The sequence below is a fragment of the Pogona vitticeps genome, chromosome 3 (genome assembly GCF_051106095.1).
Source record: "Pogona vitticeps strain Pit_001003342236 chromosome 3, PviZW2.1, whole genome shotgun sequence".
Lineage (NCBI taxonomy): Eukaryota > Metazoa > Chordata > Lepidosauria > Squamata > Agamidae > Pogona > Pogona vitticeps.
The window spans coordinates 60,274,443-60,298,557 of record NC_135785.1 but is presented as its reverse complement, the minus strand read 5'-3'; the positions used below and the strand labels follow the sequence as shown (position 1 = coordinate 60,298,557).

At 40.5% G+C, this 24,115-nt stretch overlaps 1 protein-coding gene across 2 annotated transcripts in view; it reads right to left on the bottom strand.

The window, feature by feature from the left end:
• The window catches only part of MXI1 (MAX interactor 1, dimerization protein), a 122,102-nt gene extending 102,543 nt beyond the window's left edge, over positions 1–19,559 (bottom strand). For both annotated transcript variants that reach the window (XM_020779817.3, XM_020779818.3), the window contains exon 1: positions 1,879–19,559. In XM_020779817.3, coding sequence (XP_020635476.1) covers positions 1,879–2,125 — 247 coding nt within the window. In that variant the 5' untranslated portion in view covers positions 2,126–19,559. The remainder of the gene's footprint in view (positions 1–1,878) is intronic.
• Positions 19,560–24,115: the final 4,556 nt, after the last annotated feature.

The window sequence follows — 24,115 nt, the reverse complement described above, 5'->3', positions numbered from 1 at the left end:
AATTTATCTGACGGGAAATGGATACTTCGATGGACGCCTCGTTTGTGTGAGCTCGGAGGAAAACACGCAAGCTTGACCCAGATATCTCTATCTATCTCCACACCATCAACCTTCGCTAATGAAATGGGGTGACCAATGTAACCTCATTAGCCATCCTGTGGCCAAGTTGCTTAGGAGAGCCCTGGAAGCAATGCCTGCCACAGCCCGCCTCCCCCACCCCCCACTCCGTTGGCTACCTGGCGAATTTGCTCTTTGCCTACGTGACTTCCCTTGGAGGGAGGGAGGGAGGGAGGCAGGCAGGCTGTTCTATTAACTTGGCTCTGCTTCCTAGAGTGTTCGACCAAGGGCCCGACTTGCCAGACACCGCCGTCCTCCCAAGTCGGCTTGGGCGCCTGAGCGAGAACTGGATTGACCAGGAAGCCCGCGAGATGCCTCCTGAAAGTGTCCCCGTGGATCACACCGAGGCCTTCTTCGCCCCCTTGCAAAGCTCGAGGGCTTCGCCCTGCACAATGCCATCCTGCCACAGACAATGCCCAGACCCACTTCTTCGTTAGAAAGAAGCGGGGCGGGCGGCGGGGGTGGGGGTGGAGGGGGGGGGAAGAGACCGCGCGCGATCAACAAAGGCCAAGCTACTTTAACTGCAATGGAAACGTACACGGCGGGAGGGGAGCCAAATCGCCCGCCCTGCTTCTCTCAGGCCTGGGGTCTCTGCTGGCAGAGCTTAAATATATAAACAATAAACTTAAACGCCGAGGGAAGTTCGGTTCTCTTCCCCCCCTCCCGTTTGTTTGTTTGTTTTTAAACCCTCCCCCCCCCATTGCAGGGGCTGACGCGATGCGCCGCTTCGTTTAATTTTCCTTCTTCCTCCTGACCTTCGTTGTTAGGAAGGCAGGGAGAAAAGCCCAGCCAGGCTGGTTCCAGCGATCCCTTCCCTTGTTATTGTTCGAGGAGAGCAAGGCTCCTCAGCCGCGGCAAACGACCGATTCTCTATGGATTATCCCTTTCGCTGACGGCGACATTGGCAAAGCGCGCGCGGGGGGGGGAGGTATTTGGGAAAGATTTCCCCCCAAGGGTGTGTGTGTGTGTCTGTGTGACGTGGGGAAGTATATATCTCTATTTATCTGTAGGGCTGTTTCCCTCTTTTGTTCCTTCTTTCACTTATTATTCGACTAGGCTTTCCGTGAGGGAGGAGGGAAACACGTTCTCTCTGGAGGCGGAGGAGGCAAGAGTTTAGAGATATAAACAACCCTTGTTTTCCCTTGTTGGGCGGCGGGGGGGGGGGGGAAACAACCAACCCGAAGTATTTTTGGTCTCCCCATCGAAGCAGCCATAAAGTTTATTTTGCTTTATTTTCCCTCCTCCTCCCTCGCAATCGCCTAGTTTGTTCAGTTGTGTGTGTGTGTGTTTTCTCTCCCTCCCCATTTCCCCCCTCCCCCTCCCAGGCCGCTTTTGACACATTAAGAGCCTTTTATAGGGACATGAGATTTCACGAGAAAACATGTCATAAAAATGCATCTATAACATGACGACATTGTCCTGGGTCACTTTACAGATAACGCGGTTGGGGGTTTGTTTTTGTTGCAAAGACAACGAAACAAAAACATGGGCTTTCTCAGATTGATAATTTTTCTACCAAGATAACTTGGTGCATTTTTAAAAATACATTTTTTTTCTCCGTTGGACCTAGGATAGGGTTCTCAGGCTGAAACTAACCAACACTTTAGTGTGATCAGGCAGCCCCGGCTCGGTCTGTCTTGTTGCATCTTCACAAACATTTTCTTCATTTTCTGTTGTCATCGCACATGCCCGGCGCTTGATATTTTTATTTTTTAAGGAGCAGAAGAAGAAGGAACCAAACAAAACCAAAACTCCACTTACTTTTGTTTTCCTTCTCGATTTGCTCCAGGTAACTTGCTGCTTCCAGCAAAATCTGCACATTCTGTAGGAAAGTGTTGATCTTCTCCATGGAATCCTCCTCACTGCTGGTGTTGAAAATGTCACTGAACGGGCACCTGGACATATTATCTGCCACGGGCAGTTGCTGCTGCTGCTGCTGCTCCAGAGCAGGTTTCACAGCATCATCTTCGCATCTGAATTCCTTCCTCGGCCTGCCACGTTTCCCCATTGCTTCTGCAAATGGAAACTTTGAAATTTTTAAAGCCCTTTTGGCCGACTTTCCGCCTCTTGTTGCAGTTTGTGTGTGTGCGTGTGTATGTGTGTGTGCGTGTGTCTAGGAGAGATTGAATGAATCAAGAGACCTCTTGATTCAAAGACTCCGGGCAGGTCCTAGTGCTGGTTGCTTTCCCTTTTTTGTCTGCATGTGTGTGTGTGTGTTGAAAGCCAGCATGGAAATAGAAGAGTCTTTCTTTTTTTGATTTATTCAAAGCACTGAGCAGAGGTTACATCACTTGCAAAGACCATTTGAAACAAGATATAAAATAAAAATAAAAATAAAAATCACCATTAAAAGCACTATAGGTATAACCTATTTGCATGCAAATAATCTGCCCTCATTATATATTGCTTTCTGTTTCTCCCAAATTCCAACTATAAATTGGAAACTATAAACAGATTCTGCACAGGTTCATGAATTCTCTTCAGGCCAATCATTAACTTTTAAAATACAATTTAAAACCTCACAATGCAAGTCTGCCTCTCTGCATCCAACTGCCAGCATTATAACAGTTATCTGTGATACTTTTATCTCTTTTTTAAAGGGCATCTAAGAAATAGAATAATGTGTTCTATTTATTTTAAGTTAAGAAATAGAAGATACTAATTGGTAAGTAAAGTAACAACACAAATAATGATACATATATAGGTTACAGTTATAGGCAGTATCTTCCTATCTGGGTTACATAATTACTGAAGGTTTCACACTTTTTCCTCTGAACTGTTCTCTGGTCAGGATATCATCAATGTCTGAGCAAGAATCATGACTGTTATATGTGATACCTTTGTTATTGTGCCTTTATAAGTATCTTTCCATAAACATTTTCTGCAAAGAAAGTATCAGCAAACCAAATGCTGTTTTCTGGCAGGACATACATAAGTCATTATCTTCAAGGTCAAAGCTATGACGGGGCTTTACATTTGGAAGAAACAAAACAAGGGTGTCACCTCAATATGCAACACACCTGTTATTTCCAAACTAGACATAGAATAAGATATCATGTTTTCTTCTCCCATTGTTTAGGGTTAGGCCAGATGAACACACACTCTTTGAAAGTAAACTAAACTACTAGTGACCTATTTTAAATCTTGCAATCTTGGCCTAAGTTCATGTAGGAACTAGCCACTTATGAACACATGAAAGAGGAAAACTTTATTGTTAAAGTAGCATTTTAATGCTTTAGTAAGTTGAGCTGGCATGTCTGTTTTTCAAAGCAGCAATTTGATAGGGGTGCAAAGATTTTTGATGAACACAAAATACAAAACCATGGGTGGTGACTAAACATACATCAGTGATTGAATTATGTTATTTCTAATATAGATGATCTGTTGATCCTGAACACATGTGCACCTCCAATGGCTGTACACCAAGAGTAGGGAAACAGCAGTCCTTCAGATGCCGCTGGACTGCAAGTCCCTGCATTTCTCACCATTTATTGTTGATTTAATGGTGGGTTTCTCTAAAAAAGGTGACTTGTTTGTATGGATCCTAAAGAGGTATGGTTCCCGCTTATAACCAAAAGTGCTAGGAATGTGGTATTTTTAAAATCAAGATTGTTATATCTTAATTACTTGATCTTCATCTACCATATTTGGGATCTTTGGACCACTTACCTGACAAATGGGGCCAAGGCATGGTCACACAGAAAACACTGTTTTGTATGTGCAAATCATGCTTATCTCTGATTTTATCATGTGTACACATGTTGGATAAGCATAATTGTCAAAGAAGACTCAAGTAACTTAAGACTTTAGGGGCCTAAAACTGAGAAGGACATGGGTAAAGCAAGCCTTGTGGCTAGTCTGTTTCACTTGTAGCAGTGGTCTGCTTCTTGGAGTATCTTTCACTTGTTTTGTTGAAATAGAGAGAAACTACAGTGTCACTATAGAAAGTGAACCCAAATGTCTGGGGAAAAGGTCTTTCTTCCTTTAGGCTCCTTAGCCATGAAATTATTTCCTCATGAAAGTTTGCCTTGGGTTGATTCTGATATCTTTGAAAAACAAGAAACTTTTTATTTACCTGGGTCTTTCAGTGTTAATTGTTTGGGATCTGTTTTAAAGCTGGAGTTAATTTTCTGTACTTGAAGGTTAACCAGACACTGATGTTTCAATGTAGTTCATCTTGTTATTTATGTTTTTAATTGTAAGACACATTGAAAGTCTTCTGAAGCAAATGAGATATAAATTTTCCTAATGACAAGAGAAAATAAACTATCCCCTGAACCATAAATGATATCAACACTGAATGTCATGCTATTGTTTTTGAATCAGTATTTGAATTTGGGCCTTAATGTGTGGGCTTTATGTTTTTTTTAATTATTACTGCTAAAGTCCTAACAAATGCAACATAATGAAGATGATATATTTGCCATAGGATGGGCTGCCTTTAAATAAATAGTTGTTAAATCATTTCTAGATTATGATAACCTTGAGAGTTTTTTCAAGGTAGGTGAAAAGTTCAAGGAGTGGTTTACCATTGCCACCTCCCAATGGGTTTCCATGGCCAAGCAGGGACTTGAACCCAGATTTCCCAAGTCCTAGTATGACACAGTATCCAATATACTGCATGGGCTGCCATTTTTTTAAAAAAAGAGTAAATTTGAATTTTAATTGCCAGAAATGGTATATCTAAAGTAACCTTGAATATCAGTCAATTCTTATTGAGGATAAAGATAATTCATTGCTTTCTTTTGCCTACATATTAAGGCTGCATTAATACTTCCACCTAGGTAATACAGAAAAGATCACCACATCTCTAAAAGTTTGAAATAGAAATGAGATATGAAATGTTTTCAAAAATACTGACTAATGCATGAGAGATAGGGAAAAGAATGGCTTGTTTGCAGTCATTGAAGTCATCAACATTGGCCAACAGATGACTATGATGCCCACATCATTAAGGGAGAATGTACCACTCATTTCAGTGGATCATTTGTGGGGTATATGCAAAAGTCAAATTTATGCACTGATTTTTAATTTTTTAATTTTTTTGTAATTTGGGTGTTGGAGAAATACTATTTTCCCTCAATAACTTAACTAGATGGGATAAAAAAAATATTAAGTGCTGAGAATTACTAGGTAATAATGAGTTCTTGACTGTAAATAAAAATAGTCTGGAAAGGCCCTTGGAGTATTATTGTGGACAAATGAAAATATTCTAACAGTGGAAACCCTTGATGTAGGCAGCATTTCTCTGTGTGTGCACACTTCTTCCACTTTTAAAATAAACATATTCTTTAGGTTTTTGAAGTACTACCACTCCCCTCCCCATAAAAAAACTTGTGAACAGTAATGACACCTGCATATGGCAACTACACATCAGAGACAATTATGTGACCTTCTACCCTGAAAAACAAAACAACGTTGTTTTATAAACGTTCTGCCAGGGCTACCTTGTGCTTAACTATAAGCAGATGTATGAAGCTATTTGCATAATATATTCCTGCTGACATAGCTCAGTACATTATTAGGAGGATATTATTTTTATAGTAATTGTAGCTCATAGTAATTGGTGATAATGATGGTATATTATTTGTTCTAAACATTTATATCCTGCTTTTCCTCTGTAGAAAAAGAGTAATTCAGAGTGACTTACAAAATATTGAAACAACCATAATAAAAGCACATTTAAAACAAGCCAAAAGTATTAGCACATATAAACCTATGTGTACAGATTAACAAACAATAGAAGAAATTCAGTACAGACTGAATCAGGGAAAGAGCAGAATGACCTAGTCTCTTGAAGCAATGCATTCCAGAGTTTATGGATACTACTTTCTAGGTATTTTTTAAAATTATAATTCCCAGATGCCACCTGGTTATGGAGAAGATTACAACAGCCACCCCTTACAAAGGTAATGCACAAATAGTAGTAATAATCTTTCTTTCTTTCTTTCTTTCTTTCTTTCTTTCTTTCTTTCTTTCTTTCTTTCTTTCTTTCTTTCTTTCTTTCTTTCTTTCTTTCTTTCTTTCTTTCTTTCTTTCACCCTGCTCTGTTACCAAGGTATACTGAATAGTTTACACTAAGTTGAAAGATAATACATAGTATAAAATATGAAGTCCTATATGAAGCAATAAAGAAAGGAAAAGTAAGAAATTCATGCAGTAGTTTTTAAAAACAACACAGAATTTGTCATTAAGGTAGAATTTTAAGAAAAGCCAACCTAAGCCAAATTGTCTTCCTATCCAGCTGAAATTAATCAGGGAAGGGGCAAATGTGATTCTCTTGGGAAAACACTCCAAATGTAGGTGTCACAACCAAAAAGAACAGTGGCAAGACCTAGAAGTTTGCTGCAGAAGCAGAAAAGAAGTCTCAGGCTGACCTTAATGAGTGAATGAGTGAGTAAATCCAGGGTGTATCCTGACTTCTGACAATTTAGGGCTTGAATTGTGCTGGAAGCAAATTGATGAAAAAGGGATTCCCAAAGTTGATAAAGGATAGGTGTAAATATACAGTACTCAGAATAGGCAGCAGCCATCAGAACTCCATCAGTGAAGTGAAACAACCAGACTAATGTTTTAAGGGACAGCTCCATGTAAACTATATTCTGGTAATCCAACCTGCGTGACATCACCTTCAGTCCTGAAAAGAAAAAGCATTATATTGGTACATCTCTGGTGCCTTTTTACATTCTAAAGCTGAAAAAATAAGAATGACTCAGATTATGGTGAGGCTGAGGAGCCTGACGCCGAGAGAGGCCCAGAAGGAAAAACACGAAATCAGGCCTTCTCGGCGGTGGCTCCTCACCTCTGGAACAACCTCCCTCCAGAGATTCGCGCAGCCCCCACGCTGGGTACCTTTAAAAACCAATTAAAAACATGGATGTATATTCAGGCCTTCCCTCCTGTCAGTACTTGATTTTTCTTTTATTCTTTATTTCTTTATTTCTTACTCCACTTTGTATTGTGATTTGTTATTGGATGTTTTATGTAGTATTCTTATTGTTTCTATGTTATGTTGTAAGCTGCCTAGAGTGGTCGTATAGACCAGATGGGCAGGGTATAAATCAAAAATCAAATCAAATCAAATCAAATCAAATCAAATCAAATCAATCAATCAATCAATCAATCAATCAATCAATCAATCAATCAATCAATCAATCAATAAAGGATACTTATAGAGAGATGGTTCAGTATTTTCCTCATTAATTTCTGTTGTAAAGGGGGGCACATTATTCATATTTGCTTTTATTAGTTTTGTATTTACTGCTTTGAAATTTTGTTAAATTGTTAGGTTGCTCTTAGTGTGTGCTCTTACAGTATTGCCTGTCATTGAATGATTTAAAAATTCCTTTTATTTTGTATATCATCTTACTTACTATTTGTGGGGGGAGGGGCAACTGCAGGTTAGATTTTTAATGCTGCCTGAGCTGGAAACTGTAATTTTCATTGTAACAAAGAATCAAAAGTAAAAAAAGAAATATGGTGGGAAAACACAGGGATGTTATAAAGGGAAGCCTATAAGAGCCATTCAGTTATGTGAATGAGGTAAGTCAAATGCTCAAATATATGCCATGTTTGGAAGCATCTCAGGGCTAATGTCCCAGAAAGGGGCTCAGCTGATATATTAGCAAAATGGTAGAAAGACTTCTAAAATCTTCCATCACCTGAGCATAGGTGCCAGCTCAGACCAAGCAGAACCAACAACTAGTTGTCTCAGTGATGATGTAACTCTTGATGAAGAATATACCAAAAACATTTCTGTCTCGTCTGCGTCACATTGCAGTGTGTGTATCCTCATCTTGCACTAGAACAACACACTTGTAAACACTTCCATGCTCAGCCTTGCTGCCAGCAGGGAGTGGGTAGAAATGGGTGCCCAGGCTTTAAAATACCTAACACAAGAATATGCTCACCTTTGAGATTTGTCTCCTTGCCTGGAGAACTGGAGAAGCATACTTAGATCTTGAAGCTTTGTCTGACACCCTAATCTATTGCTCCACTGCTGCTTGATTCTCCAGCCAGTATATCAGCCCTGCAGACATAGATTTCTCCAGTCCTTGGATGGGAACCTCATTGAAGAGGGAGGGTGCTAGTAATACTGTATATTTTAAAGTGGAAGGTGCACTTCTCCCCAGTGCCTGTCTACAGCAAGGAATAAACAAGTCCAAGATAATACTCATGTCTTTTGAAAGTTCAACCTGGTGTTTTGTTTGTTTTGGCTATTTTTTTCTTCACAAGAGTGCCCAGCACAATGGTTTCATTAAAATGCCCATTATAAGAGGCACCTGCCTTTTAATTGCTACTTAAAAGAGAGAATTGTTGACCACTGACTACCAAACAGCTGCAAAGCACAAGCTAGAAGTTTATTTATCTATTTATTTAACTTATATGCCGCCCACGCTACCCAAAGGTCTCTGGGCAGCTTGCAACAATTAAAATATAGTAAAAAAGATAAAACAATTAAAACACAATTAAAATATATGCTCTAAAAAAGTTCAGTGCTTGTTTTAATATCACTGTGAGTGATTTCATCTGTGTATTAAAAAATGTTAAAGAACAGACAGTGATTTTTTGGCTTCTTATAGCACATAATGTGCAGCCCATGAATCTGACCCTCCCGCAAGGTCAGTTACATGGATGCATCTCCAAATTGACTCAAGGACATTCATTCTTAGAACTGCAGCACTGATCATAGCGTCCCGCCCATGTCAAGGAGGGGCAGTGGGGAACTGAACTCACAACCTCTGTCTCCACAGTCAGATATGGAAACCACTGAGCTATCCAGCAGTTTATTAATTATTACTAAGAAATATCTGTGTGGTAGATCAGCATACATCTATAGTAATGCACACAATAATTCATTTGTAGGTACAGTGGCCAAAATCTTGTTCTGTAAGTTATGCCTCTAGAAGGGTGATGATACCACTGGTGTTGAGAGGTTTTGGGGAACTACAGAGTTCTTACTAGCCTTGGGTGAGCTGCATAGTCCAAAAGTAATCCTCCCCGAAAAAGGGAATGACAAACCACTTCTGAGTACTCTGTACCTAGAGAATCCCGGAAAAGGTTGTCAAAATCAACTTGTTGGCATGTTATTACTGTTATTATTTCCATCCTATGGCTTATCCAACTCTCAAGTAATCAGTCTCATTCTGTGCAAGTCATGGGAGCTCCAGGAAAGAAGGAAGAACTCTTTAATTGCTGAAAAGCTCCCTCTGCTAACACATAAATTATACAACAGGATTTTGGCCATCATTATGCCAGAAGTGAGCCTTACAAATGTGGCCCAGAATAATGGATCTACTAAAATAAAATTCTGTTAATTGAACAACATAGTTCTGAGGTTGCTACAAAACGTGATCCAGTTTTTTTTTACTGGTGTAAGTATGATAGCACCCAATTTTCACTCCAGTAAGCAGTCTCTCAAGATTTGTAGGTCTGGTCTGAGTTCTAGTAGTAGCAGGTTTCTAGCAGGGAGCTGTAATAAATAAAGTGTGTGTTTGTTCAAAGTTGAGACAGTTTTGAGGGATTAATAGTACAGAACAATGTGTTCTGAAAAACCAGAAACTAGACAGTACTGTGAGATCCATGTTCTCAAATATGGCCATTTGCTGCCATTAATAAACTCAATTTCAGTGGCAAGTTCTAGCAAGCATAAATGTCTGTTCATGCATGCCTGTGTATTGTAAGAAGGAAATACACCCCTTTCTTCCCTCCCCATTACTGTTCTATGTCCTTTCATATCTTGGAACAGTCAGTCATCTGACATTAACAGGCCAACCAGTTAATCTGGTTTAAAGCAGGGCTGTTTCTATACTAGTCTGTAGAAAGCTAGCCTGTTTTTGAGATTTTAATGGTCTAACAAAGATATTGCATATCCTAGTTCCTGAATTTTGCATCACACCTCTATTTTAAAGTTCAGCCTGTGTAAGTGGCCTAAATCCTAAATGCTGTCATTTACAAATTTCAAAAAGCACACTGTATCCTATGTGTTAAGATTTTTAGTCTCTAAATTAATACATTTCTGAAGATATAAGCAATTGTTGCATTATTATTTGGGGGCAAGCAATCATATTATGGCCCTTGATGAGACAAGATTTGAGAAATGAGTAAGAGGGAAAGCTCAACAACCCTGTCTGAACAAGTAATATTTTTATCTCGCTCATTAGTGAAGAGATTAAAAATAAAACTGCCAGATTTTTTTTGTCTGTACATAAATCTGTAGTGTAACCACCCACAGTAGGAACACACTTCTAGCCATCATCCCACCTTGCAAAGGGCATCACAGAACTGTGAAAAGTAAAGAGCAGCCAAAGTGATCAAAAGGCCAGATTATAAGGAACATTTTCAGAAAAGTTGATCCTTTGGGGCTTCTTAGTTTTTTAAAAAGGGGGAGGACTGAGCAGGGTGTAATAAAGAATTATTCAATTAAGGATGATATGGAAAAAAGAGAGGTCTTCTCTTCAGCACATTTATACTAAAAGCTTTAGTCATCCAATGGGATTGAGTTTACATGGATTAAGAACATACGGAAAGGACTGCTGTTTCACTCAACATGTTGGCTAATGTAAGGGATTCATTATTTCTGTATATGATCAACACCCCTTGTTCATATGTCTTTAGTTGGCATTAGACTCGTTCAGATGGCATTAAAAGGGAAGGAGGTAGGTAAAGTCAACAGTAATTAACTGTGGTAGTTTAGTGGAGCCTCCAAATTCAGAGCCAGTGGCTTTCTGCACACAGATGTTGGAGATGTGAAGCTGGGGAGAGCTGCATCTTCATATCGTTCTGTGGCCTTCTGTGAATAAAACTAAAGACTCTTAGTGCATATTTAGAAAAGGTGTTCCCTTAAGTGGTGAACAGTGTCCTAGCATGCAGACCTTCCTCAAAAATGTATCATACATTTTGTATTCTTTTTTAATGGTTAGTCATTAGAAGCTAAATACAGGGTTAAATTATAATCCCACTTTCTGTGTGAGAGAAATGTGTTAATGGGGAAAATATGCATTTTTCTTAATGCCTAGACTGACCTGCCCAGAAGCCCTTGTTGGAATCAAAATCTGTGATGAAATAGTCTCACAGGTGGTAACCACACTGGCAAAGAGTACAAGATTTGTTGCAGAATGATGGTGTCTGTGCTTGACTGTGGGCAGTATTCTGGGGATGTACTAAGGTGGCTGTGATGTTTTTACACACCACCACTATGATCTTTCTCCCTAGTCACCTCAAAGGTTTCTTTTTTTAAACAAACTACAGAATTTAGTGCTAGATCACCTCATCACTGCATTGATAGTACATTTGTTTATGCCAGATCGCCTCGGTATGGAAAAAAAGACTTAAAAATCAATATGGAATAGAAACAACTCCGATGAACAAGAGCAGATTATTATATCTGTGTATGTGTTTGTACATTATGAAGAACTGTAGAAAACTACCACTGTATTCACCATGCAACATGCAAACCCTAGCATCCACCAGAGAAGTAACAGCAATTAAAAAAAGGAAGCCAAGAAAACAATCCAGAGCACAGAAAGGCAGCTTTGTTGGGATAAACTCTATTTTAGTCTCAGCTAGAGCCAATGGCCAAAATCCTGTTCATGTAAAGGTACGCCAGTGGAAGCTTACAATGTCATCAGCTGTCACTGGTAAAATGTAATTTAAATAAATTAAAAGTTTCTTATCCCCTTGCATTGGGTTGGGAGCTTCCCTAGGGTTCCCCTGGCCCTTTGGGAGCTAGGGAAGTGGGCGAAGCCTCTAACTGCCAAAAATCATTGCTGGGTCACCACTAGGATCAGGACCACTGACAGCAAGCTGCTGGTGATTTTTCTGTGGTTTCCATGACATCCCCCCTGCATCCCGAGGCTCCCAATGGCTTCCCCAAGGCAAAATGGAACCCTAGGGAGCCTCAGAACCTGAAATTAGGGGCTAAGAAGCTTTTTTCCCCCAGCTTGCACCAAATAGGTTTACTCAATAGGATTTTGCCCATTGAAATGAATAGAACTTGTTAGTCTGCACTGAGGAAAGTCATACCAGTTTCAACAGCCAGGACTTTTACAATGAAATGCTTGCATAATAGCCACCATAGCTTGAGCAGTTTCTCTTTTAAAGAGCATGTGTGAAGTGGTATCCAGGCCCCCCTTGTGCAAGCATTATCTCCACCATTTGTAATGAATCTCTCTAAAAAGGGAACACTTACACAAGCAGAGAGCCCGTATTACTGTGCTGACAGGGTGTTCAGCTGTCCTGTCACTGGCCGGGATTCTTGCCAATGTCTATCTTCTATTTGGGACTAAAATTGGATGTTGTCCTGGGAGGTTCAGTCTCCCCGCCCCACATAAATATCCCCAAAGATAGCTTTGTCAGTTCAACAGAAGAAAGTAGATTTCCCAGGTTCTGGAATAATCCTTTAAAAGTTCTCTGGGAAGGACAGATTTGGACCAAATATTTCATCCCCAAGGTAGACAAAGATTTGAATGGAAACGAAACTTCCAAGTTTGGAAATACTTACCCACTTAGTGGAATGCCCTTCCAAGCAAAGTTTCATTGGCTCCAACATTTTATTCTTTTAGATATTCAGCCAAAATCTGCCAGTCCTGGAGAGCTTTAACTTGATGGTTGGTAAGAAAGCACACTATTGGTGGTGGTGGTTTGTTTAATGCCAAACTTTCATGACATCTCCAAAGCACTTAATTTTGTTTGAACGCCAGTCCTTTTTGTAAATTTCACCCACCTTTCAAAGTTCATGTCTTCCCATTATGAAAGACCATCCTGATTTTTTTAAAAAAATCAATCAATATATACTGACTGCCCGTCAAAAGGCATACATTTCATTCTGTACAGCATATTAAAATGATGCTCTTATTTGCCTTGAAATACCCATTTTTCTTTTTATGTTTTAAAAATAATCATCTTGTTGGTACTTGGAGGATTATCAATGTACTTAACTCTCTTAGGGTTTAAGTGAGGCAGAATAGTTTGTAACTTAAATTGTACAAAAGACAAAGAGGAAACATTTGGGGGACATAGAAACTGAACAGAAAAGAAAAGAGTGAAAACCAAACTGTGAAATTTATTTCACAAACAGAATGCCACCAAAATATTAAGGAATAAACTTATTTTCCATAGAGGTAAATTATCTGATTATTGTGTTCTCAAAGGCTTTCACAGCTGGGTTTTTTTGGGGAGTGTTTCGCCGTGTTCTGGAGGTTTTTCTTCCTAACGTTTCACCAGTCTTTGTGGCCGGCATTTTTATAAGACAGGAGCTAGAATTCTGTCTGTGTTCTAGTGTAGTGTGTGGTACTGTTGAGTATTTGTAGCTGTGTATTTTTGAGTATTTACAGTTGTGGCCAGGTATATATTGGGACCACAAAACATAGCATCCAGACCAAAATCAAAGAAAACAAAAGACACTGCAGACTAAAACAATCAGAATAATTGGCAGTAACTGAACACACTCTGAAACAAGTTGGACATGAAATCCTATTTCAAGACACAGAAGTATTGGACAACACCAGCAATCATTATGTTAGACTGTACAGGGAAGCCATTGAAATACACAAACACCAGCATAGCTTCAACAAAAAAGAGGAAAGTCTAAAAATCAACAAATTCTGGCTCCCAGCACTGAAAAATACAGCCTGCAAAAAAGGTCAATTAACTCTATCCAGCCACAAGGACGGTGATCACTGCACACAAAGACTAGCCAACAAGACTAGCCTCTGAAGATGCCAGCCACAGAAACTGGTGAAACATTAGGAAGAAAAACCTCCAGAACATGGCCAAACAGCCTGAAAAACCCACAACAACTTACCTGACCATCGTTGGAGAGAAGGATAGAGGAAAATATAGCATTTTTATTGAGAAAAAAAGTAGCACAAAAAACCATGCCCTGCACAGATATGGGGGGGAAAAACTTTTTGAGACTAGAGTTCCAAGAGTATCCCAGCCACCATAGGTGGGTTGTTGTAGTCCTGGCAATTATAGTCCAACAGTAAAAAAAAATTTTAAGCATTCCCTATATCTGATCCCAAAAAAGAGATAACTGGACCTCTCACACAAAGGATCAACACCTGTGCTAAGAACTAATTGTCTGAAAAAGCTGTTTGAAATATGCAGTGGCTCCTGATGTTTTTTTTTTTTTTGCAAGGGGTGACAATGGAGTGACATTTTTCAAGAATGTAAATCAAAACTTAGGGTTCACAAAATGGTGGAGTAATGTTTTCATAAAAAGAATAACTTCGCACCTGCTGCTGCTCACTCCTTTTTAAAAAAGATCTGTATTCTTTATATTACTTCTGCCATGCTTTCTTCCATATCATGCCGTGCTTCTCATTGGAGTATGCAGTTTGGTCCTGAGAAGTAGTTCTTTTCATTTTGTTTCATTTTCTTTTAAAATTTGGTGTTCACAGCCAGAATATATAATTCAGAAGGCAATGTTTTTTTTTCTTTATCGGCTTATTTTTAATAATTTGTTTGCTCTTCTCCTACATTCTTCTTCTATGTTCTTCTTCCTGCTTTTCAACCCTATTCATTAAATATATGTGTAAGAAATTATCTTATAAAACCAAGAAGAAAAGAGCTATGCATTACATATCAGCTGAAGGCAGGTGTCTAAGCTAAGGTGTATTTCTGACTACCTGTTTGAGATAGTCACAAACATTTGTGACTATCACGCTTGAGAAGACAGACTTCTCAAATGTGGTGCCTTCCAGTTGCTTAGAACTACAGTTCCCATTAGTCCTTGTTAGCATTGCCAATGCTGATGGACTGTGATAGCCAAAGTTCAAAACATTTGGGGGACATAGAAACTGAACAATGGCAGTGGGCTTTGTAAGGCCCTTAAAAAAGAGTACTAGATCATGCCTCTTTTTTCCTGCTTAATTTAGCATGGCTTAGGAAGACTAAGAAGTCATCTCAAGCAGTAGATTTGGGGTGTCATGAAAGGGCAGTCAATTGTCAATTTATTTAATGTTTTCCTATTATTCTGTTAGTGCCAGCAAGGGGAAGGGAAGCACTGGTGAGCATTTCTGCCTCATATCCCAAAATAACATAGCTAGCCTGCTGTACTGCGTACCATGACTTGAGTGGGTGGGTGGCACCATTTGCTGCTCCACCTCAGGCAGCAACATGTTTTTAGCCTAGCTCTGTAGCTTAGAATATTGCTTTCACTGCTGAGGGGTCAGTGGCTGTTTGCTCCTCCAATCTTCATTTACCAGGCCAGACTGCCCAGAAGTCAGCTGTGGAAACCAAAGTTTACTTTTATGTCCTGTCTGCAGCTACCAGCCTCTCCCTCCACCATCTAAATCTCCTAAGATTGGCCTAAATCCTTTCTCTGAGGCAAATGCCTTTTCAGACAATGATAGTTCATATATTTTGTTCTGACACAGTCTCAAGCATTCAAGGGAGGGAAAATACAACCTATATTTGTGAATATGGGAAGGCATACTATGGAGGCTGTTTTTGGAGGTAGATGGTCAAACTGCTGTCAAAAAGGGAAGTGAGTTGTTTCTTATTACTTTCCCTTTGCAGTCTATACATTTCAAAGGTCCCATTATGGGTGATACTGTACCTTATGCTTATGTACTTAGAGGTACGCCTTACTGTATTCAATGAGACATGCTTCCAGGCAAGGGTATGTAAGATTGCATCCCAAATGAATACATGAGCTTGTTTACTCAGTGGTGTTGTTTCCTGTCATTTCAGGTCATTTCTGTTTTTGTTTGTTTGTCCCCCCCCCAATCTGAATGGTTTTGAATGGATCGTCTTTGTATCCAGGTACATTAGGGCTATTGTTCCTGGGGGTACTTGCACATTCTGTCCACACATGTCTTGAACTACTGTCTCTAAATGTTGCTCCCCACCCATATTGTCCTTCTGTTTTGCTGTTCTTTTTTTGCCAGAATGGAATCCAATTCACTGTCCTGCCTCTTCTTCTTTTTACACCTGCCTATCAGCAACCCCTAGCAATTTCGCTGTCGCAGTATCCAATAACATTCCCATTTCCATCTACCTATTTGCTGCATCACAATGCCCCACCTTTCTCCCCACCATTTGTCAGCTTTTATACTATAGCATGTATGAAACTTTTCTTGTAATCAACATCACCATTAATGCTATCTGCTATTTGACACATGAAATGTTTTATGCTGTAATGCAAGTGTAATTATTATTGTATACCCATCTCTGTTCCTTCTGTGGAACAAACCAGATGCTATTTTCCATAGGTTGTGCATTTATTTGACCCCTCTAGTCACCTAAAGGTTGCATAATGTCTGCTTGAGCTAAGAGCCTTGTGTTCTCTCAAAACACATATCCATGGGAGGAGGTCATTAAAAAGCATTTATTCACACGGGAGAGATGAGAAAATATGACAGTTGGCATTCTGAAACATCAGCCTTGTCATTATAAGGCACCAACATTGCTTAGTACAAAAGTTATTCAAAAAGGACAGACTGGCTCTTCTCCCAAGAGGCACAGCAGGAAACTGAACTTGAGGTGCTCCAACCCACAGAGCTATCCTTCCAGTTTTAAGGTTGCCTACTCCCTCTTAAGTTGTTTACGGATTTCAAATTGTTCTATAACTTCAGAGGACAGCACAGAGTGCTGTCCTCTGAAGATGCCGGCCACAGAGACTGGCTAAATGTTAGGAAGAACAACCTTCAAAACACGGCCAAAGAGCCACAACAACCATTAGATCCCGGCCGTGAAAGCCTTCATGAATATATTGTTCTATAATGAATTAAAGGCTTTCTCCTTCCTTTTGAAGGATAGGAGAAGTGAATTTTTTGGTGTCCCTTTTCACTGCAGATGGAATCAACTCTCCTTTTAGGCTGATGTAATAGTGTTTTGCCTGTCCACAGTCTGCGTCCCTAGTGAACTGGTCAAAACTGAGTCTATTTCTAAATGGTGAATTTTATACCACTCCCAGGAATACAATGATTGATCCAGTGTCTAGAAAGCAGCTTTGTCTGGAGGATACAGAGAAGGTCATTTGGCATCATTCAGTGCAGGAAGAATACATCATTTCACGAAAATCATCTGTGAAGAGACCATTTGGACTTTTATCCCAAAGAATGTTGCATCTGAATACCTAGCGATATTGATGTTTTTCAGTTGCGGAAAATCAGTGGAAAATAAACAAATAAATTTGACATTTCCCTCCTTCATGCTACTTTGTTCATTTCAGTTATCCATCAGAACGGAATGGAATTATTTGGTCAATCTTGCTTTGATTATGATCTGTGTCCCATAAAACAGTTGAAGGCATTCATGCAGAGTGAGGAACCATATTTTGCCTTACAGTTTATTGATTCAGGCAAGGTATGTGATTTAACAGACTTCAATGTATTTTTATCTGATTTTATCTGTTTCTTGTTTGGCAATATGAGATAGCATCCCTATTTTCTGCATTGCTCTCTTTGGTCTCTGCTGATGAGATTTTACATCCATTCCAACAAAGACATCTGAACAACTAGAAATAAAATGGCAACTCTAGGTTTGGCAAAGTTATATATTCTATATTTTAAATGTATTTCAATGAACTATTATAGAATATTGTCTACATAAGAGGCTCACACAGAACAGAGGATAGAGACAAAATCATTGTGTATGTGGTCAGGAACAGGATTTCTGTAAGGGATGCAGACTATGGGAATATTTGAGAAGCAAGATCTCTGAAGTGGGTCATATTCATAAATTCCAGTATACTTCTAGAAGCTTAAATTGATACCAAGGCTTATTATGTGTCAATAAACTGGCCCATAAAATTAACAAAAGAATTATTTTCTTTTTCAAAACTTCACACTTAGTACAATAAACTTTCCCCTGAAACTGAAAGTGATTGTTTCAACATGTCAAAGACAACAGCCTAACCATTGTGTTATCATCCAAAAGATGATTTATATTATCTAACTATTCTACTATTGATTGGGTGTTTTTGTAATTAATGCTTTTAAAGTTCATGATGTTAACAATGCCATTGTCATTTTGAAAGTTCTTTTTCTGTACCTGAGTCTGCATTCATTGTCACCTGGTTACCATTCCCACAACCATGTACACTGTGTATTTCAATCAGTGGCCTAAATATTGTACTCCATGTGTCTGAGGACATTTATTGTAATCCACGAAAGCTCACAGTAATTTACCTCTGTTATTCTTTAAGGACATACTCTCTATATTTTTTCCCACATCTAGATTGTGGGGTGTTATCATGTTGATTCTAGGTTCATACCACAAGGGTCTGTTGTGTCTTGAGAATGTCTGATGCATATTAATACATATTATACCATATAATCCCTGATGTGCAATGCATGGAAAAACCTGGATAAACTTTTTGGTGCCCTTCCCTCTCTACTGTGTCCACTAGAATGAGCCTTCTCATCTAGATCCTCAGCATTCTTGAGATGTTGTCCCTTCCTGTAGAAGACTTAAACATATATTGTAAGTTGACAATGAAATGCTTAGCGATGCAGTTCACAAGATAGTCATGAGAAACCAGAGATTAATCAATCCTAGTGAATTTGTGTTGATTCATCATGGCTCTGGGGGATTTTGTGGTGGCTATCACTGCTGGTTTTATCAAATGCCTGACTTAATTCTGGAGTGAGAAAATGACTCCAGTGGGTGATACAATCATTCCTGGCCTTTCCAAGGAGCCAAGCGTTTGTGAGATGGCAGAGACAAAGGCTACAGCAGTGGCAGAAGGAGACTTGTGACAAATCTGATTGAAATCAAGGTAGAAAGCTTTTTAGAGCCTGCTCTGTGGTCGTGATGGTAACTAGGAGAGAATATTTTTGTCTGTACAGTCAGCTGATGGAGCTTTTCCAAGCAGCAAAGAGTCATTTACATCATGTTCTGCAGGCAGGTTGAAGGATACCTCAGTGGTCTGGTGTGACCAGTTTAGGGAGACATTTTGCAGATAAAATTGTTTGCTTCCCTGCCAATTTGGAGACCACATGGACAAAAGTAATTGATACACCTTCTTGTTCTTTTCTTATGGATTTTTTAGGTTGTTCTAATGGTGACAGGGAAAGGATTCTTGGAAATGTCACATTGGCATTTGTCCACTTGACTCTTGCCATGTTGGCTAGTTAAGGCAAATAGAAGAGCATTGGATGGGTGGCCAAAAAGCGTAACTGATGCCACCCTGAAAGAGGTGGTAGTTTGTCCTGATGCTTCAGCTCTCTGACCATTTTTGCTGCACCCTTCTGCAACTTTTCTGGCTCTAGAATATTGTACTCTCCCTTTTAAATGGGACAAGTACATTCAAAATTCCAAGGATGACCCCATCATAGGAGTTTATATTCTGGTATTATGATTCTGAGAATTTCATTTTTGATCCTGTGCTATTTGCCTTTTCACACCTGCCTTTTTCACTGACCTGCCCATCACAGCCACAGTATCTCTCTTTTCTGGGTAATCATTGCCATTTCAGGCTCTACTAGCATATATTAAGACATTCTCCCCTTAGTTTGGGAGAAAATGAAACAGGGGCACGGGTGAATGTAACACCTATATCCACCATGCACCCATTTAGTTTGCTCTAAGTGAATTTCTAACTAATGAATCGTGAAATAGGAGAAGAACAATGTCCTTCCAACCCATCTGTAGATACGCAGGAGAATTCCGCTTACCAAGGCAAAAAAGGTACAACCTACAAAGGGGATTTCTTCTGAAACCTCATCTGGCATGTGTGAGAACCATGAAGACCGAAAAAGAAATTTAACAAACCACAGAAAAACAAGGTGGGGAGGTTGCAGGATCTTTTGCCCTTATGAACTTTGGTTTTTGTTCAGCTGATTGTCTCAGAGGCTCCCAGCTTAAATGTTTTAATGCAAACCTGCTCCATTAAGACTGGAGGATGTGTACACTCCAAAGGTGTTTGCACATGTTGAAAATGGAGAATCAAGGTAAACACTGGTGCCGTTGGCCACAACCCTACTGACACATACCTAGGAGTAAGTCCCAGTGAGCTTAACAAGATTTACTTTTGCTTAGATATGCATTGCTAAGAACATACAGTAGCATATTTAGTGTTCTGAAGTTTCTGAACGAATTAGGAGTTGTTGTTGTTGATACCAGTACCTCCTGCTTCTTGCTCCCATGAGAAATTACGTTTTGTCATGAAGACTGGCATATTTGGAAACACGCTGCTGTTCAGAAATTAAACACATGCCATTTATGAAGGCAGAAGAATCCAACTCACTTCCTAGCGGTTAATGACCCATGAACTTCAGCTTCATTTAAGGCAGCTGGAAAACTCTCCTGCCATTGACACAGAAGAACTAGTTGTAACCTTTTAATTTTACCTGAGATTTCCAGGCTCATTGTCTCTTTCAATGTGTACTAATTGTGTCTACCTCCTACTGCAGGCATTTGTTAGCTATAAAGGTCAAGGTTCCCCTTGACAATTTTTGTCCAGTCGTGTCCGACTCTAGGGGGCGGCGCTCATCCCGCTCTTCAAGCCATAGAGCCAGCGTTTTGTCCGAAGACAATCTTTCCGTGGTCACATGGCCAGTGTGATTTAGACACGGAACGCTGTTTACCTTCCCACAGAGATGGTACCTATTTATCTACTCGCATTTGCATGCTTTCGAACCGCTAGGTTGGCAGGAGCTGGGACAGGCGACGGGCGCTCACTCCGTCGCGTGGATTCGAACTTACGACTGCTTGGTCTTCTGACCCTGCAGCACAGGCTTCTGCGGTTTAGCCCACAGTGCCACCACGTCCCATCTTCACAACCCCAAGGACATTTTCAGTTTAAAGAGATGCAGAATGCAATCTTCCTGTTCTACAGTTAACCCCAGACAGCAAGATACCAACTAACAAAATACATTTAATGTTTTTATTATTCTCTTCCCTGTCAAGCAGTACTCATGGTGATGTGCAGCCTGTGTTTTCTAAACCAGAACTTGGAAAAATTATTCTCTGGATTACCTCTCAGGCGAGGGTTGTGCTTCTTCAGGTCTCCAGGTGGGGAGACAGATCCCAGAGCAAGCGATCCAGCAGAAGGTGGAAGTTTTGTTTTAGTTTGTGAAACTCCATCTACACCCAGTGCCACCTGCTGCCAGGGCTCATTGGTTTAGTGCAAATTTGCTTGTGTTTGTGCTATTTTTGGAAAAAAGCCAGGAGAGCGAGGGAAAGGCAGGGGAGAAAGTTAATAGGTGCATGCATCTGGACTCACCATGCCATAGGAGGCGAGGCAGAAGGTAGATGGCTAGTTTCCTGAATCATAAGCCTCTATTGCGAAAGCCCCTCGAACAGCAACACAGGGATGGAGGGCAGAACCTTCTCTGTATGCTGTATCTACAAACCCCAGCAGAAAGATAAAGCCTGGGGAAAAAAAACCTCACCACATGTCATGAGTTCTGTGGTTAAAGGATGTGTGAAATACCAGCCCTAGAAGAAACACCAGCAACCACTGAAACTGCTGACTGAATTTTGCCATCATCTGCCCAGCCACTGCTTTTCTTCTCAAACTACAGGTTGCCATATGACCTTGTTGTTATGGGTCATCAAGTTGCATACAACTTATAGCAACTCTAATGGAGCTGTCAAGATCAGTGAGATGTTTAAAGAGAGGTTTTACCAGTCCCACCCCCCTCCTTCAAGAATAGCAACGTCCAAGTTGGAATTTGAACCTGAGTCTCCTGAATCCTAGTCCATCAGGTTTTATTTAGAAGCTGGGCACATTTACACGCACTCCCTTGTGTCCATTTCCACAGCCATCTGGTCCAGAAACAATTCCTGTCCTCCTTCCAACCCTTTGATGTTCTGCCCCTGCAAGACCGCAAGGGCCCTCTGCCTGATTTTACGTTTTTGGCTCTAATGAAGTTCAGGGAATGGGATGAGCTGACCACATAGTCTGATCTGGGACTGAACACCATAGGGAGCACCTTCTTTTACACCTGCTCTGGGGTTCTACTCTGAATTCCTCAATTGTCTGAGGCTCAGACGAGACCCCGGAAGGACAAAGCATTAGGGACATTTGTATTGTGCAAGCTAAGCTCCAGGATGAAATTCATAAAAACTGGACTCCGAAGATTTTTGCTGTGTATACTTTCATTGTTCTTCTAACTGGCACTTTGTGTCTCCCAGCTCTATCAATCAAATACGTCGTGCAGATATTCTGCTTTTCATTCCTTGATGGATTTTCTAGGAATGGTGAGAAAACACAGCAGGAATGGTGAGAAAACGCAGGAAGATTATGGGTGAAAGATGTCTGGGCAATGGCATTGTAACATTTTGCAAATGAGGCAAGGCAATTGCACCATAAACGTCTGTCCTGGGCAACTCTGTCCTGCACTTGATCTTTGAATGTTTGGCCTTTTATGAGGGTGAAATTTCATAAGATTCTTCAATGCATTCTGTGGATTTGATTTTAATGCATGCCATTTATTAGTACACAATACGCATTTGTGAGATAAATAAATAAATAATCGCTATGCTTGATAACTATTGCGATCTGGAATTAATTTGAGATCTTTGCTTTTGAGCTAGACTCTTCCATATTTTGCAACAATTACAGCTTCTAGTGGGGGTTGCAACCACAAAAGAATCAGGCAGGAGTTCTATAAATCAAAGTCCTTTATGAAACAACCCTACTTCAACTTTTTTTCATCTGTCCTGCTTGGTTTCTGTGCTGTTTGCTGAGTCATTTCCCCATCACTGTTCCCTCCGTCTGGGCCTGCCTTCTGTGTCACCAAATTATCCTCCTTGTTTGTACCTATTTTCTCACAGACTGATGTAACTGTGAAGCTGTGTTCCTTTGCATGGTCAGAGCACCTCTGAGCATGGCCAAAATGTTACATCTGCATAAGAACAACACCAGTGCAATTCTCATATAGCCTCTGGAATTAGAAGCATTCTTGAGCAGCATTTTGACTTTGTATTTTACTATATTGGATCTGGATTTTGACCTGTGCAAGTGGACTGAAGGAAGTAGTCTTCTGTATTCTCTCTCCTCAGGTTGAGCAGATCCTATAATTAAGCAGCATGAATGGCAATACGTATGTTTTCATTGTAACGAAAGGGCATTGACCTGGTAGTTATATTATTGATTATTTTACTGCCATTGATGAGAAGGCACATGCCAAAAAATCTTGGATGGCTGGTTGAGCACTTAGCACAACTTTATTGAATGGGGAGCACTTCTTCCTCACTTGCTCTGAGGCGCTGCTCTAGCTTCTTCAGCTGCCTGAGATCTAGGTGCAGAGTAGGGCTTTTGGGTAGAAGAACTCACACTGTGGAATGCCATCCTGGTGGTCCAGCTGAGGCAGCAAAACCTCTTTGGCAGATGCTATACCCAGAATAGATCTTCTAACTCAGGGGTTTTAAACTCAATTTATCTGGGGGCCGCTAGAGACAGAGTCTGGGTGAGGCTGGGCCACATCAGATTTTCCGCCAAGCGGAGCAAGAGCCCGAGGAAGCCGCCCAGGAGTTTCCTTAGCCGACAGACAGGCACGCTGGCTGGCAGGGTGCAGTTCTGGATGGAGGGTGCAAGAGGTGCTGTCTTGGGAGAGAGTGGCGAGCGAGGCAAGGTTTTTTTTTACTCTTGACAGCAGAGGATGTGTGGGCACTTTGGGGGGGCAGGCAAGGCGAGGGCCACAAACTATCATCTGGGGGGCCGGAAATGGCCCCCGGGCCGCATGTTTGAGATCCCTGTTCTAACTACTGTACCTGAAAATGCTCTTCAGGAGGACACAGATCCTTCTGAATGGGTTAGCTCTAGTGCAGAGGGCTTTCTCAAACTCTGCTGGAGGTAGATGGTTGCCACATGTCAGTTAGGTGCTGAGGGAATTGCTGTGTATCTTTTGGTCTCCAGGCACAAAGACAAATCTCAGGGTTGGCATGAGTGGAGGAAGACATTTGGATGGGTTTTGTCTAAGGTGTCCTTAATTCTTGGATCCCTTCTCTATTCATTCCTACCTGCCAGCAGGGCTCAGAGTCTCAGTGTGAAGGTGTTTGTATGCATGTGTCATCTGCTTTCCTCCCAACCCTTGCTTGC